The sequence below is a fragment of the Wasmannia auropunctata genome, unplaced genomic scaffold, assembly GCF_000956235.1.
Source record: "Wasmannia auropunctata unplaced genomic scaffold, wasmannia.A_1.0 LD336106.1, whole genome shotgun sequence".
NCBI classification, from domain to species: domain Eukaryota; kingdom Metazoa; phylum Arthropoda; class Insecta; order Hymenoptera; family Formicidae; genus Wasmannia; species Wasmannia auropunctata.
This window is the reverse complement of record NW_012026784.1, coordinates 1,086,998-1,103,550: the sequence shown is the minus strand read 5'-3', so window position 1 is coordinate 1,103,550 and position 16,553 is coordinate 1,086,998. Positions and strand designations below refer to the sequence as shown.

The 16,553-nt window shown below is 40.3% G+C and overlaps 1 protein-coding gene across 18 annotated transcripts in view; it reads left to right on the top strand.

The window, feature by feature from the left end:
• LOC105451635 (ankyrin-3-like) overlaps positions 1–16,553 on the top strand; it is an 85,845-nt gene that overhangs the window by 60,365 nt on the left and 8,927 nt on the right. For 14 of the 18 annotated variants that reach the window (XR_974607.1, XR_974603.1, XM_011692244.1 and 11 more), the window contains one exon: positions 277–15,633. The exons of 3 other annotated variants lie outside the window; for them this stretch is intronic. Coding sequence is in view for 13 of the 15 variants with exons in the window: in XM_011692244.1 (XP_011690546.1) it covers positions 277–15,633 (15,357 nt within the window). In the remaining 2 variants the exon portion in view is untranslated. The remainder of the gene's footprint in view (positions 1–276; positions 15,634–16,553) is intronic. One more of the 18 variants, XM_011692264.1, reaches the window with a different exon arrangement.

The following is a 16,553-nucleotide window of genomic DNA, read 5'->3' as shown; positions in this document are numbered from 1 at the left end:
CGCGTATTGATTGTCGATAGCAATTGATGTTACTTCTCCTTCTTGAATCGCACTTGCCTTACGTATATAACGATGTAGTGAGAAGATGGCTGCTCCACAGCACATACACTTCACGCACAAACCACACTACTACAGTCTAACCGCAGTTCAATCAAAAGAGCAATCAAAGAGCGAGCCAGCTTACACTAATGATGACGAAATTGACAATAAAATTGTGTTCCTTTATTTTTCTACCACGTATACAGATGCCTAAAATATATTATACTTAATTAACAGGTGTAATAGCAGACGCAGAGAAAGAGAAGGGGAAGTTAGCGAAGGAAGGGTGGTCGGTGGTTTATGATGATGATGCGCGGGACAGTAAAGAGGCGCGGGGTGCGATAGGGCAGACTGTAATTCATTTAGATCAAGCGGCCGCCGAGCCGAAAGGTTTTGTTCCAAAATCAGAGCAAATCCCTAGTATAGAACCGCCAATGATTAAGCAGCATCGCGGTGGGACGCCGGATCCCAAAGTTAGCACTTCGAAAACAGTAATTTCCGTTAGTGGCGATCCGAAAGTAGGTCAGACGACGATAGTAACTAAGACTACGCTAATTAAACAGACGCCGACTAAGACTGTGACTACAAAAGAAACAGTAATCGTTTCTCCCGATAAAAAAGACATTGTTAGCGAGAAGGAGAAATTGTCTGAGGAGGGTAAGGAAGTCGATGAAAAGTTGACTCAAGGCGCAGTTCCCACGGACGCGGCTGTTACGCGAAAAACGACAAAGACAAAAACTGATAAAACTAAAGATAAAGCAGATAAAGATAAAGATAAAGACAAGGATAAGGAGAAGGATAAAGATACGAAGACTGTGAAAACATCAGCTTATGAAAACGTTTACAACGTGCAGCATGCGGCAGACAGCACGGAAGAAAAATCAGACGAAGAAACGAAGAAAACGAAAGATAAGAGTGGCGGAATATTTTCGGGAATTTTCAAAGGCTCCAAATTGAAGAAAGGCAAAAAAGGTTCAAAGGATACGTCTTTTGACAGTGGTGACGAGGAATCGAAGGCTGTCCTAACAAAAGTCTCGGAACAGCAGCCCGAACTTCCTTCTAGCGAAATAACGGACTCGCATTTTGACAGCAGACTACCGGAAATCACAACCGCACCCGATGTAAGATTAGCTACTGTGAAATTTTTGGAAGATTCTAAGCGAATTGCTGAGGGCATGCATGTACCTTATGAAGGTCTTGCTAAGCCAGCGGAGAAAGAAGATAAAAAAGCAGAGGCTGCCGAGAGCGATGATGACGGTAAAGACAAGACGGGCTTCTTCTCGGGTTTGTTCAAAAGCAAATCTAAAAAAGACGACGATGCCGTACCTGCTATTCACGTTGAAAAACCTAAAGAGTCTGCAGAGCAAATTGCAAAGAAAGAAAAGAAGAAGTTGGCAGCAATCGCGAAGGAAAACGAGGAATTGCTGGAATTACAAATGAAGGAAAAGGAGAAAGAGGCCGAAGCATCTAAGATTGCCGAAGTACCTAGTGCGATCGAAAAAGAAACAGAAAAGACTGTGAAGACCGACGCGAAAATCGTTGAGGATGTCAAAAGCAAAGCAAAGATTGCTTTAACGGATGAGCAGCCTTCCGGCAAGAGTGACGAGAAGGAAGAAGATCAGGTGAAGGAGAAAGGTGGCTTCTTCGGTATCTTTAGGAGCCCAAAGTCCAAGGACAAGAAGCTCGCCAAATCGAAGGAAACGTCCTTTGACAGCGGCGATGAGGAAATCAAAGCCGTGACGGAGAAACTCTTGGATGATACACGGAAGGTTGCTGATGTTAGTGTGTTACCGATCGCGTACAAAAGTGACGGCACTAAAGTCACTCCCAAAGAAGAGGTGCGCACTTTTGTATCGACAACTCATTACGATGTCGATACTCCCGCGGATAAAATAAGTAAATCTTACGATGTTGTTCAAACGACGACAAAGATTGAAAAAATTATCCACGAAGAAATAAACGGAAAAGCGGACGCTGACAAGGAGAAAATTCAGAAGGAGGAGAAAAAAGATATCGAAAAACCTGCTGCAGAAGTAAAATCTCACACACCAGAACCGAAAGCTCTTGAAACGGAGAAAGAGGCTGGCGACGACAGCAAGGAAAAGAGCGGCGGCTTCTTCGGTATGTTCAAGAGCCCGAAACTTAAAAGTAAAAAGAGAAGCAGATCTCGAGAGCAAAGTTCTTCGAAGGAGACCTCTTTTGATAGCGGAGACGAAGAAGTTCGACTGGCAACGGCGAAACTTCTGGAAGACACAAGGCAGATGGCGGAGAACCTGCAGGCTGGAGAAAAGATATCGGAGAGTGTTATAAAAACTCCGCCAATAGACGAGGAGATAAAGAAATCTATTATTCCCGAGGATGAAGTTGTCGAAAAAGATAAGGGAGGCATTTTCGGAATATTCAGAAGTCCCAAGCAAGCGAGGAGCTCCAGATCTAGAAGCAGATCTAAGGAAAAGACACCTTCGCTCGAAATACCGGACAGTGGTCACGATGATTTACGAGAAGTAACTGCAACGTTCTTGGAGGATTCACGGAATATGGCGAATATCTTGGGCGAATTGGATAAAACTTCGACTGAAATAAAAGATAAAGATGATAAATTAGCAACAGAGATAAAGAAAGTTGAACAACATATTACAACTGCAGCAGAAGACGTTAGTAAAGCAGTCAAGGATGGTAAAGACGCAATTGCCAAGAAAGTAGACGACAAAACACATGATGTCGTCGACAGCGCTGAAGCTACAAAGGATAAGGTGGCTAAGGAAGCAAAGAAGGTGAAAGAGAAAGGGTCGGGATTTCTATCGGGAATATTCAAAGGAGCGAAGCATGCCGTAGATGAAGTGTCCGATGATGTTAAAGAATTTTTGGATGAAACGAAAAAAGAAGCTGCATTGGAGGAAGCGCGAACCAAAGAAGCAGCAGTTGCTGGTTTGAAGGATTTAGAAGAAGCAAAAGATAATTTGGTAACAGATGCGAAAGACATTACTGATAAAACTATTACCGACATTAAAGACACTAAAGATAAGACAGTTTCAATTGTAAAAGAGAAAAAAGAAAAAGTTACGGAAAAGATTTCGAAAGATGTGAAAAAGGCAGCGGATCATGCAAAAGCAGCTACTGACAAAGCTGTGACAGATACAAAGAAAGTAGGCGAGAAAATAGAAACCACTGCGAAGGGTGCTGTGGAAGCAGGTAAAGAAATTAAAGAAGCAGTCACTACGGAGATTAAGGGAGATGCAAAAGTTGTAAAAGAAAAAATATCATCCGGTGCTGAATCGACTGCGGATACCGCAGCATCTACCAAGGATAAGGCGACTAAAGAGGCAAAGAAAATTAAAGAAAAAGGAAGCGGTTTCTTTTCTGGCATATTCAAAGGTGCGAAACACGCTGTAGAAGATGCGGCTGACGATGTTAAAGATTTTATGGATGAGACGAAAAAGGAAGCAGCGTTGGAAGAAGAACGTGCCAAAGAAAAAGTTGCTGCAAGTGTGAGAGATCTGAAAGACAAAAAAGATACTCTCGTTACTGAGGTTCAAGAAGCTGCTGCTGAAGCGAAAGATGCAAAGGATAAAACAGTCTCTGCAGTAAAAGACAAGAAAGAGAAAGTTGTCGAGGAAGTTTCCAAAGATGCGCAGAAAGTTGTAGACACCACGAAGGCAGCCGGTGAGAAAATAACAGCAGAAGCGAAGAAAGTAGGAGAAAAAATAGGAGAGACGGCAGCAGAGGTTACACAAGATGCCAAGGGTATTAAAGATGCAGTAGTTAAAGAAGTGAAGGAAGATACAAAATTAGTGAAAGAAAAATTAGCAGCAGGCGCTGATGCAACTGTAGAAGCTGCAGAGAGTGCAAAGGAAAAGGCGACAAAAGAAACGAAGAAAGCTAAAGAAAAAACAACCGGTTTCTTCTCTGGCATTTTTAAAGGTGCGAAACATGCCGTAGAAGATGCCACAGACGATGTTAAAGAATTTTTAGATGAGACAAAGAAAGAAGCTGAAATGGAAGAAGAACGTGCCAAAGAAAAAATTGCGACTGAACTTAAAGACTTGAAAGATAAGAAGGATACGGTGGTAACGGAAGCAAAGGTCGCTGCAGATCAAGCAGCAGCTGATGTGAAAGATGCAAAGCATAAAGCAATTTCTGCTGTTAAAGACAAAAAGGATAAAATTGTAGAGGAAATTTCGAAGGGTGCTGAAAAAATTGCAGATCCCTCTAAAGCAGCCGATGAAAAAGTAGCAACAGAAACAAAGACAATTAGTACAAAAATAGAAAAAATCTCAACAGATGTTGTTCAGGATATTAAGGACACAAAGGATACAGTGGCCAAGGAAATGAAAAAAGATACAAAATTCGTAAAAGATAAATTAGCAGAAAGCGCTGATGCTGCCGCGGAAGCTGCGGATAGTGCAAAGGATAAAGCAACAAAAGAAGCGAAGAAAGCGAAAGAAAAAACAAGTGGTTTCTTCTCGGGCATCTTTAAAGGTGCAAAACACGCTGCTGAAGATACATCTGATGATGTCAAAGAATTTTTGGATAAGACTCGAAGAGAAGCTTCTTTAGAAAAAGAACGTACTAAGGAAGAAGTTGCTGCAAATCTTAAAGATTTAAAAGATAAGAAAGACGCAGTCATAACCGAAATTCAACAAGTCGCAGACACAGCCATCACTGACATAAAAGAAGTTAAGGATAAAACAGTTTCTGCAGTAAAAGATGAAAAAGATAAAATTGTCGAGGAAGTTTCTAAAGATGCGCAGAAAGTTGCCGATACAGCAAAAGCAGCTAGCAAGAAACTAGTAGCAGAAACAAAGAAAGATGGTGAAAAGATAGAAAATGTCACCGCAGATGTAGCGCAAGCTGCCAAGGACACTAAAGATGCAGCAGTTAAGGAGATAAAGGAAGATACAAAATTAATGAAAGAAAAATTAGCAGCAGGTGCTGATGCTACTACAGAGGCTGCGGATAGTGCAAAGGATAAAGCAACGAAACAAGCAAAGAAAGCTAAGGAAAAAACAACTGGTTTTTTCTCCGGTATTTTTAAAGGTGCGAAGCACGCCGTAGAAGATGCGGCTGATGATGTTAAAGAATTTATGGATGAGACGAAAAAGGAAGCTGCATTGGAAGAGGAACATGCCAAAGAAAAGGTTGCTGCAAGTGTGAAAGATCTGAAAGACAAAAAAGACACTCTCGTTACTGAGGTTCAAGATGCTGCTGATAAAGCTGTTGCTGAAGCGAAAGATGCAAAAGATAAAACAGTCTCTACAGTAAAAGACAAGAAAGATAAAATTGTCGAAGAAGTTTTCAAAGATGCGCAGAAAGTTGCGGACGCTACGAAGGCAGCTGGTGAAAAAATAACAGAGGAAACGAAAAAAGTAGAAGAAAAAATAGAAGAAACCGCAGCAGATGTTGCACAAGCTGCCAAAGATACTAAAGATGCAACAGTTAAAGAAGTAAAGGAAGATATAAAATTAGTGAAAGAAAAATTAGCAGCAGGCACTGATGCGGCTGCAAATGCTGCGGACAGTGCAAAAGAAAAAGCGACGAAGGAAACAAAGAAAGCTAAAGAAAAAACTAGTGGTTTCCTTTCTGGCATATTCAAAGGTGCGAAGCATGCCGTCGACGACGCGGCTGATGATGTTAAAGAATTTATGGATGAGACGAAAAAAGAAGCTGCATTGGAAGAGGAACATGCCAAAGAAAAGGTTACTGCGAGTGTGAAAGATCTGAAAGATAAAAAAGACACTCTCGTTACTGAGGTTCAAGAAGCTGCTGATAAAGCTGTCGCTAAAGCAAAAGTTGCAAAGGATAAAACAGTCTCTGCAGCAAAAGACAAAAAGGATAAAGTTGTCGAGAAAGTTTCCAAAGATGCGCAGAAAGTTGCGGGTGCCACGAAGACAGCTGGTGAGAAAATAACAGAGAAAACGAAGAAAGTAGGTGAAAAAATAGGAGAAACCGCAGCAGATGTTGCACAAGCTGCCAAAGATACTAAAGATGCAGCAGTTAAAGAAGTAAAGGAAGATACAAAATTAGTGAAAGAAAAATTAGCAGCAGGCACTGATGCGGCTGCAAAAGCTGCGGACAGTGCAAAGGAAAAAGCGACAAAGGAAACAAAGAAGGCTAAAGAAAAAACCAGTGGTTTTCTTTCCGGCATATTCAAAGGTGCAAAACATGCCGCGGAAGATGCGGCTGATGATGTTAAAGAATTTATGGATGAGACGAAAAAGGAAGCTGCGTTGGAAGAAGAACGTGCCAAAGAAAAGGTTGCTGCGAGTGTAAAAGATCTGAAGGACAAAAAAGACACTGTCGTTACTGAAGTTCAAGAAGCTGCTGATAAAGCTGTCGCTGAAGCAAAATATGCAAAGGATAAAACAGTCTCTGCAGTAAAAGACAAGAAGGATAAAGTTGTCGAAAAAGTTGCAGACACCACGAAAACAGCTGGTGAGAAAATAACAGCTGAAACGAAGAAAATAGGGGAAAAAGTAGACGAAACTGCAGCAGATGTTGCACAAGTTGTCAAGGATACTAAAGATGTAGCAGTTAAAGAGGTAAAAGAAGATACAAAATTAGTGAAAGAAAAATTAACAGCAGGCACTGATGCAGCTGCAAAAATTGCGGACAGTGCAAAGGAAAAAGCGACAAAAGAAACAAAGAAAGCTAAAGAAAAAACTAGTGGTTTCCTTTCTGGCATATTTAAAGGTACGAAGCATGCCGTGGAAGATACGACTGATGACGTCAAAGAATTTTTGGATGAGACGAAAAGAGAAGTATCATTAGAAAAAGAACGTATTAAGGAAGAAGTTGCCGCAGATGTGAAAGTTTTGAAAGATAGGAAGGACGCTGTCGTTGCAGGAATTCAAGAAACGACAGACAAGGCTATTACCGATGCAAAAGATGCGAAAGATAAAACAGTATCTGCATTTAAAGACAAGAAGGATACAATTGTCGCTGAAGTTTCCAAAGATGCTCAGAAAGCTGCGGACGCCACAAAGGCAGCTGGTGAGAAAATAACAGCTGAAACGAAGAAAATAGAGGAAAAAATAGTCGAAACTGCAGCAGATGTTGCACAAGTTGCCAAGGATACTAAAGATGCAGCAGTTAAAGAGGTAAAAGAAGACACAAAATTAATGAAAGAAAAATTAGCAGCAGACACTGATGCAGCTGCAAAAGCTGCGGACAGTGCAAAAGAAAAAACGACAAAGGAAACAAAGAAAGTTAAAGAAAAAGCCAGTGGTTTCCTTTCTGGCATATTTAAAGGTGCGAAACATACAGTGGAAGATGCGGCTGATGATGTTAAAGAATTTATGGATGAGACGAAGAAGGAAGCTGTTTTGGAGGAAAAACGTACTAAAGAAAAGATTGCCGCAGAGCTTAAAGATTTCAAGGATAAAAAAGACGTTGTCGTAGCTGAAATTCAAGAATCTGTAGACAAAACCGTTTTTGACGCAAAAGACACAAAAGATAAAACATTTGCTGCTGTGAAAGACAAGAAAGACAAAATTGTAGAGAAAGTTTCCAAAGATGTACAAAAGGTTGCTGACACCACAAAAGCGACCGGTGAAAAACTTGCAACCGAGACGAAGAAAATCGGTGAGAAAATAGAAGAAACTGCAGCAGACGTTGCGCAGGATGTAAAAGATACTAAGAATGCAGTAGCCAAGGAAATGAAAAAAGATACAAAATTTGTAAAAGATAAATTAGCAGAAAGCGCTGATGCTGCTACGGAAGCTGCTGACAGTGCAAAAGATAAAGTTATGAAAGAAACAAAAAAAGCGAAAGAAAAAACAAGTGGTTTCTTTTCGGGTATATTCAAGGGTTCGAAACACGCCGCGGAAGATGCAGCTGAAGATGTGAAGGAACATATAAGCGACGCGAAAAAGGATACGGTTGAAGAATTGGAAGAATTAAAACGTAAGAAAGATGATGTCGTACACAGTGCAAAAGACGTCACGGATAAAGCTATTGAGGATGTGAAGGATGCCAAGGATAAAGTAGTATCTACCGCGAAAGATACGAAAGATAAATTGGTGGATGAGACTGCCAACGACGACAAATTTTTGCAAGATTGCAAAAAAATAACATCGGGAGTAATTGATGACATTAAGAATGTGGCTGAGACTATGCTTGCGGCTATAGAAGCTTTAGAAGCAGAAGCAGACGCTATAGAAGCAGAAGAAAAGTTAAAAAGTTTGGAAAAGTTGGCTATTTCGGATTCTTCAGAAGTTACTAAGGACAAAACAACTAAAGAGGGAAAGAAAGTTAAAGAAAAGGCTAGCGGCTTTTTCTCGGGAATATTTAGAGGATCGAAACATTCCGTGGACAGCACAGTGGATGATGTAAAGGAGTTTCTAGATGAAACGAAAAAGGAATCAGCATTAGAGCAAGTATTGGTCAAGGAAGCAGCAGAAACCGAACTAAAAAATCTGAAGCATCAAACGGACCGCATGGCTGCCGAAGCTAAAGACACGAAGGATCGTGTTGCTGACGAGATAGTTGATCAAGTCGAAAAGACTATTGATGCCACTAAAGCAACAGGCGACAAAATAATTACAGATACAAAGCAAATTACCGGTGATATCGCGCAAAGTGTTGCAGATGCTAAAGATAGTGTGGTGACAGAAGTGAAAGAAGACGTACAAACAGCGAAAGAGAAATTAAAAGAGAGCGGTGATGCTGTAGCAAAAAGTGCTGTGACTACGAAAGATAAGATAATTAAAGAGTCGAAGAAAGCTAAGGAAAAGGGTAGCGGCTTTCTTAGCGGAATATTTAAGAGCACAAAGCATTCAGTAGAAGAAGTATCTGACGATATAAAAGAATTTGTAGACGAGACGAAAAAGGAAGCTACTCTGGAAAAAGAGCGAACCAAAGAAAAAGTCGTTGCAAGTGTCAAAGAGTTAAAGGATACAAAAGATGCTGTTGTTACTGACATTCAAGACGTTACTGATAAAGCCATTACAGACGCAAAAGATACTAAAGATAAAACTATTTTTGCCGTAGAACATAAGAAGGATAAAATTGTAGATCAAGCTTCAAAAGATGCTCAGAAAGTTACCGATACAACAAAAGCAGCCAGTGAGAAACTAGCAGCAGAAACAAAGAAAGTTGGTGAAAAGATAAAAGATTCTGCGGCAGATGTTGCGCAAGCTACCAAGGATATTAAAGATGCAACAGTTAAGGAGATAAAGGAAGATACGAAATTAATGAAAGAAAAATTGGCGGCAGGTGCTGATGCTACTGCAGAGGCTGCGGATAGTGCAAAGGAAAAAGCGACGAAAGAAGCGAAGAAAGCTAAAGAAAAAACGAGTGGTTTTTTCTCTGGAATATTTAAAGGTGCGAAACACGCTGTAGAAGATGCAGCTGACGACGTAAAGGAATTTTTGGATGAGACCAAAAAGGAAGTCGCTTTGGAGGAAGAACGTGTTAAAGAGAAGGTTGATACAGAACTAAAAGATTTAAAGGATAAGAAAGATGCTGTTACAACCAAAGTTCAAAATGCTACTGAACAAGCCATTACTGATGTGAAAGATACGACGGATAAAACAATTTCTGATGTCAAAAAGAAAAAGGATAAAATTGGGAAAGAAATTTCGAAAGATGCTCAAAAAGTAGGAGAAACTGTTACCGATATTGCAGAAAGTGTTAAAGATACTAAGGATGCAGCAGTTAAAGAAGTAAAAGAAAACACAAAAAAAGGAAAAGAAAAATTGGTAGCAGGTGCTGATGCTGCTGCAGAAACTGCAGACAGTGTAAAAGATAAAACTACGAAAGAAGTGAAAAAAGCTAAGGAAAAAACTAGTGGTTTCTTTTCTGGAATATTTAAAGCAGGAAAACATTCCGTAGAAGAAACAACCGATGATGTTAAGGAATTCTTGGAAGAAACAAAAAGAGAAGCTTCATTAGAAAAACAACGTACGAAGGAAGAAGTTGCGGCAGGTCTTAACGATTTGAAAGATAAGAAAGATGCTGTTATTACTGGAATTCAAGACACCGCAGACAAGGCTATCATCGATGCAAAAGATGCAAAGGATAAAACAATTTCTGTTGTTAAAGATCAAAAGTACAAAATTGTCGAGGAAGTTTCTAAAGATGCGCAGAAAATTGCCGAAACTACAAAAGCAGCCGGTGAAAAAGTAGCAACAGAAACGAAGAAAATCGAAGAAAAAGTAGGTGAAACCACGACAGATGTTGCTCAAGCTGTCAAGGATGCCAAAGATGCAGCAGTTGAAGAGGTAAAGGGAGATACAAAGTTAGTGAAAGAAAAATTAACAACAGGAGCTGATGCGGCTGCAGAAGCTGCGGACAGTGCAAAGGAAAAAGCGACGAAAGAAACGAAGAAAGCTAAAGAAAAAACAACTGGTTTCTTCTCGGGTATCTTTAAAGGTGCGAAACACGCCGTGGAAGATGCGACTGATGATGTTAAAGACTTTTTAGATGAAACAAAGAAGGAAGCTCAGTTGGAAGAAGAGCGTGCCAAGGAAAAAATTACAACGGAATTTAAAGACTTGAAAGACAAAAAGGATGCAGTAGTAATAGATATAAAAGATGCTGCACACCAAGCTGCAGCGGACGCGAAACATGCAAAAGATAAAGCTGTTTCTGCTGTTAAAGATCAAAAAGATAAAGTTATTGCAGAAGTTTCCAAAGATGCGCAGAAAGTTGCCGATACCACGAAAGCAGCCGGTGAAAAAGTAGCAGAAGAAACGAAAAAAATCGGTGAAAAAATAGGAGACACCGCGGCAGATATTGGACAGGCTGCCAAAGATGTTAAAGATACAGCAGTTAAAGAACTGAGAAAAGATACAAAGAAGGCAAAAGAACAATTGACATCAAGTGCTGACACTGCCGCAGAAGCTGTAGATAATGTTAAAGAAAAAGCAACGAAAGAATCTAAGAAAGCTAAGGAAAAAACAGGTAGATTCTTTTCAGGGATATTTAAAGGTGCAAAACATGCTGTAGAGGACGCATCTGGCGACGTCAATGAATTTTTGGATGAAACGAAAAGAGAAGCTTCCATAGAAAAAGAACGTGTTGAAAAAGAAATTGTCGTTGGTCTTAAAGATGTAAAGGATAAGAAAGATGCAGTCATAACCGAAGTTCAAAAAGCTGCAGATAAAGCAGTCACTGACGTAAAAGAAAAGAAGGATAAAATTGTCGAAGAAATTTCCAAAGATGCTCAAAAAGTTGCTGATACAACAAAAGCAGCCGATGAGAAAATAACAGAGGAAACGAAGAAAGTAGAAGAAAAAATAGTAGAAACCGCAGCAGATGTTACACAAGCTGCCAAAGATATTAAAGATGCAGCAGTTAAAGAAGTAAAAGAAGATACAAAAAAAGTAAAAGAAAAATTAGCAGCAGGAGCAGATACGGCTACTGTAGCTGTGGATAGTGCAAAAGATAAAGCGTCGAAAGAAGCGAAAAAAGCTAAGGAAAAAACAGGTGGTTTCTTCTCTGGCATTTTCAAAGGTGCGAAACACGCTGTAGAAGACGCAACAGACGATGTCAAAGAATTTCTCGATGAAACAAAACATGAAGCAGAATTGGAAGAAGCTCGTGCTAAAGAAGCAGCAGTTGCTGAATTGAAAGAATTGGAACATAAAAAAGATGCTGTTGTCAGTGATGTAAAAGATACAGCAGATCGAGCTGCCGCTGAAATAAAAGATGTCAAGGATAAGACTATCGCCACAGTAAAAAGTACGAAAGATGCTGTCACTGAAAAAGTCTCGGAAGATATTCAGAAAGTTGTTGATGCAGGTAAATCTGCTAAAGACAAGATTACTTCAGATGTAAAGAAAGCTAGTGAAAAATTGGATTCAACAACACAGGACATTGCACACGAAATTTCACATACGAAAGATGCAGCTGTTAAAGAAGTTAAAGAGGATGCGAAAATAGTGAAAGAGAAAATGACAGCTGGAGTTGAAGCTGTGACTGAAAGTGCTGAGACTGTTAAGGATAAAGCAGTCAAAGGAGCAAAGAAAACAAAGGAAAAAGGATCCGGTTTTTTCTCGGGCATATTTAAAGGTGCCAAGCATTCCGTTGAAAGCGCAGCAGACGACGTCAAAGACTTTCTAGATGAAACAAAACGCGAGGCAGAAATTGAAGAAGCTCGTGCTAAGGAAGCAGCAGCGGCTGGATTGAAGGAATTAGAACATAAAAAAGATGCTGTCGTTACTGGCGTCAAAGATACAACTGATCGAACTATTACTGGAATAAAGGATGCCAAAGATAAGACTGTCGCTGCAGCGAAAGATACGAAAGATAAAGTCACGGAGAAAGTCTCGGAAGATATTCAGAAGGCTGCTGATGCAAGTAAAGCTGCTAAAGACAAAGTAACATTAGAAGTGAAGAAAGTTGGTGAGAAATTGGATTCAACAGCGCAAGACATTGCACAAGGAGTTGCAGATACCAAAGATGCAGTTGTCAAAGAAGTACAGGATGATACGAAAAAGGTGAAAGAGAAATTGGCAGTAGAAGTTGATGGAGCTGCGGCTGATGCGAAACATGCAAAAGATAAAATTGTTGAGAAAGTTTCTAAAGATGCGCAGAAAGTTGCCGATACCACGAAAGCAGCCGGTGAGAAAGTAGCAACAGAAACAAAGAAAGTCGTTGAAAAAATAGAAGACACGGCGACAGATGTTGCACAGGCTGCCAAAGATGTTAAAGATGTAACAGTTAAAGAAGTGGAAAAGGATTCAAAGAAAATAAAAGAACAATTGACAGCAAGTGCTGACACTGTCACGGAAGCTATCGACAAGACAAAAGATAAAGCGAAGAAAGCTAAGGAAAAAACAGGTAGATTTTTTTCCGGGATATTTAAAGGTGCGAAACATGCTGCAGAAGATGCAACTAGCGACGTGAAGGAATTTTTGGATGAAACGAAAAGAGAAGCTTCTATAGAAAAGGAACGTACTGAGAAAGAAATGGCTGCTGGTCTCAAAGACTTGAACGATAAAAAAGACGCTGCCATCACTGGAGTCCAGGAGGTTATAGACAAAACTGTCTCTGACGTGAAAGATGCAAAGGATAAAACAATTTCTACCGTAAAAGATACAAAGGATAAAATTACTGACGACATTTCCAAAGATGCTCAAAAGGTTACTGATGCTACAAAAGCAACTGGTGAGAAAGTCGTAATAGAAACAAAGAAGATCGAAGAAAAAATTGAATCAACCGCAGTAGAAGTTGTACGAGATATTAAAGACACTAAGGATACAGCGGCTAAAGAAGTGAAAGAGGATGCAAAATTAGTAAAAGAAAAATTGTCAGCAGGTGTTGGCGTTGTAGTTCATGGTACCGAAGTTGCGAAAGATAAAGCGATCAAAGGTACGAAGAAAGTTAAAGAAAAGGGATCCGGTTTTCTGTCAGGAATATTTAAAGGTGCCAAGCATTCCGTTGAAAGTGCAGCAGACGACGTCAAAGACTTTATAGATGAAACAAAACGCGAGGCAGAATTGCAAGAAGCTCATGCTAAGGAAGCAGCAGCGACTGGATTGAAAGAATTAGAACATAAAAAGGATGCTCTTGTTTCTGGCGTACAAGATCCAGCTGATCGAGCTGTTGCTGAAATAAAAGATGCCAAGGATAAGACCGTCGCTGCAGCGAAAGATACGAAAGATAAAGTTACAGAAAAAGTTGCGGAAGATATTCAGAAGGCTGCTGATGCAGGCAAAGCTGCTAAAGATAAAGTAACATCAGAAGTAAAGAAAGTTGGTGAGAAATTGGATTCAACAGCACAGGATGTTGCACAAGGAATTGCAGATACCAAAGATGCAGTTGTGAAAGAAATACACGATGATACGAAAAAAGTGAAAGAAAAATTAGCAGTGGGAGTTGAAACCGTGGCAGATGGTGCTGAAACAACTAAGGATAAGGTAACTAAAGAAGCAAAGAAAGCCAAAGAAAAGGGATCCGGTTTTCTTTCGGGAATAGTTAAAGGCGCGAAGCATGCTGTTGGGAGCGCAAGGGACGACGTTAAGGAATTTCTGGACGAAACAAAGCACGAGGCAAAATTAGAAGAAGCCCGTGTTAAAGAAAGTGCTGCGGCTGGTTTGAAGAAACTGGAACACAAGAAAGATGCTGTTGTCGGTAGCACAAAGGATGTTACAAAAGAATTAGCATCTGATGTCAAGGACGCTAAAGATAAAATTTCCGAGTCAGTGGCTCAAGCAGCAGACACCACGAAGACTGTAACTGATAAGCTAGCAACCGAAACGAAGAAAGTTGGTGAAAAAATAGAATCTAAAACCACGGATATTGCACACAGTATAAGGGATGTAAGTGAAAGACTTGATGAAGAAATTAAAGAAGACACAAAGGTGATGAAGGATAAATTACTAACAAGTGCTGATACTGTCGCTCACGGCGCTAAAACATCCAAAGATGAGCTTGCGAAAGATGCCAAAAAGACGAAGGACAAGGGATCGGGTTTCCTTTCTGGAGCTATTCAGAGTGCGAAACAAACGGGAAAAGAAGTTTCCGACGACGTAAAAGACTTTCTGGAAACAACCAAGCAAGAAGCAGCTGCTGATGAAGCGCTCGTTAAAGAAGCCGCGGCGGCGAAATTAAAGAAACTCGAACAAGCAAAAGACAAAGCCGCTGGTGGGATTAAAACTGCTACGGATAAAGGTGCGAAGGGTGCGAAAGACGCGAAGGAAAAGAGCCTTTCCAGCATAAAAAGTGCGAGGGACAAAACAATTTCCACCGTAAAAGCGGCGGGAAGTAAGATGGGGCATAGCGTGTCGCAAGCAGGGGAAAAAGTTAAATCCACTGGTCAAGATGTGACACAGAAAATTAAACGTACCAAAGACGCCGTTGTAAGTGAAACGAAGGAAGATTCGCGAGTAGTTAAAGGAAAACTGGCAACTAGCGCGGGTACAGTTGCCAGTACGTCAGAGACTGTTAAAGACAAGACCGCGAAAGAAGCTAAAAAGGTTAAGCAAAAAGCAGGCGGTTTTATATCAGGTGTGGTAAAGACTGCCAAGCACGCGGTAGAAGACGCGACAGACGACATGAAGGAGTTTTTGGAAGAGACCAAGCAGGAGGCAACCGCTGAGGAAGCTCGCGCTAAGAGCGATCTTGCTCAAGCGAAAGACAAATCTGCTAAATCGACAACTGATGCGAAGGATAAATCTGTCGGTGCTGTCAAAGCCGCGAGAAAAAGTCCCCCGAAAGTGTCAAAATCACCAGCGGACGCGAAAGGCGCGAGCAAAGCTTCCCCTATCACTAGGAGAACGGGAAAAGTGACCGAAACACCAGCGACGAGAAAAAACGGTGATAGAGTAGGATCGAAACGTACAGGCGAGAGTGCTCAGGAGGTAGTTGTTCGTAGGTCCGAGACAAGCAGGTCGGAGACGTCCGGTGGCGTCGAGCATTTAACCGAGACAGTTAGCGTTAAGAAAGTATCTCGCATTCCACAAAAAAAGATTAGTCCGGGTAAAGAGGCGGCCGCGGACGATTCGGACAATTCGCGTAGAGTAGTAGAGACAGTAGGGCACCCCGAGCCTCGCACACGGCACTCCGTCACCACAATCGTGACAAAGTCTGTGCGAACGACCCCACCGCCACCCGGTTCACTCGCCGAGTTCACTGACAGTAGAACCGAAGGTATCTTGCAATAATCTTGCGTTATATATCCATATCTATATCTATATATTATATATTACATATACCAGCTGTGTGTAACATGATTAATGATTAAGTTGATGCTTCTCTGTAACTTCAGTTTTACTAGTTATTCTCGTGACATCAGAGAGCAAAAAAAAAAAGAAAAAGATATATATACATATATATACATTCATGCACCTTCGTCACTCATTAATGAAACCTAACACTCTAATCTTTCAGTCATTTCCAATTCATTAATTCATCATTTTACGACCCGTAGAACCAATCGACAACATCCGAGACATTCATACTACCGCTTGTCCCCATTATAATTTTCTGCGTACTGTTTTGGATTTACTTTATGTTTCCATGTGTATTCGAATGGGTATATTGTTAATCAAAATAAATTTTACATATCTAAGACAATGCGCTTAATTACGATTATATTTAAATTAAAATCCAAATCAGGAACGATTCGTTATAATATATATGAAGATTCAAAGAGACATCTGAAAACAATATCGAGAAGAACAGACGATATACCTATATGTACTACATTTAATTATTTGCTACACTTATTTTCAGTTATGTCTTAATGATTTTGTTAACACCCATTTAATGCATGATTCCAGGTTTTTACGCTATTTTTTAAACGTCTCTCTTACCACGATGGATAATTTTCCTAGTACTACTTCTAGTAGAACACCGGAATCTCTTATTTTATCGTCGTGTCTCTTTTTTTTCGTTTGTAGCGTATAACATATAGAAATCACGTATTTACGATTATGCGGTAATTATGTCTCATTGAAATTAACAGGAATACCACAACTAGCGAAGCATGAACCGAGGTATGCCATGCAGAGAAAAAAAACATCATCCATCATCTAATCTTTGTTGAATCACTGCTTTTAATGTCGTAT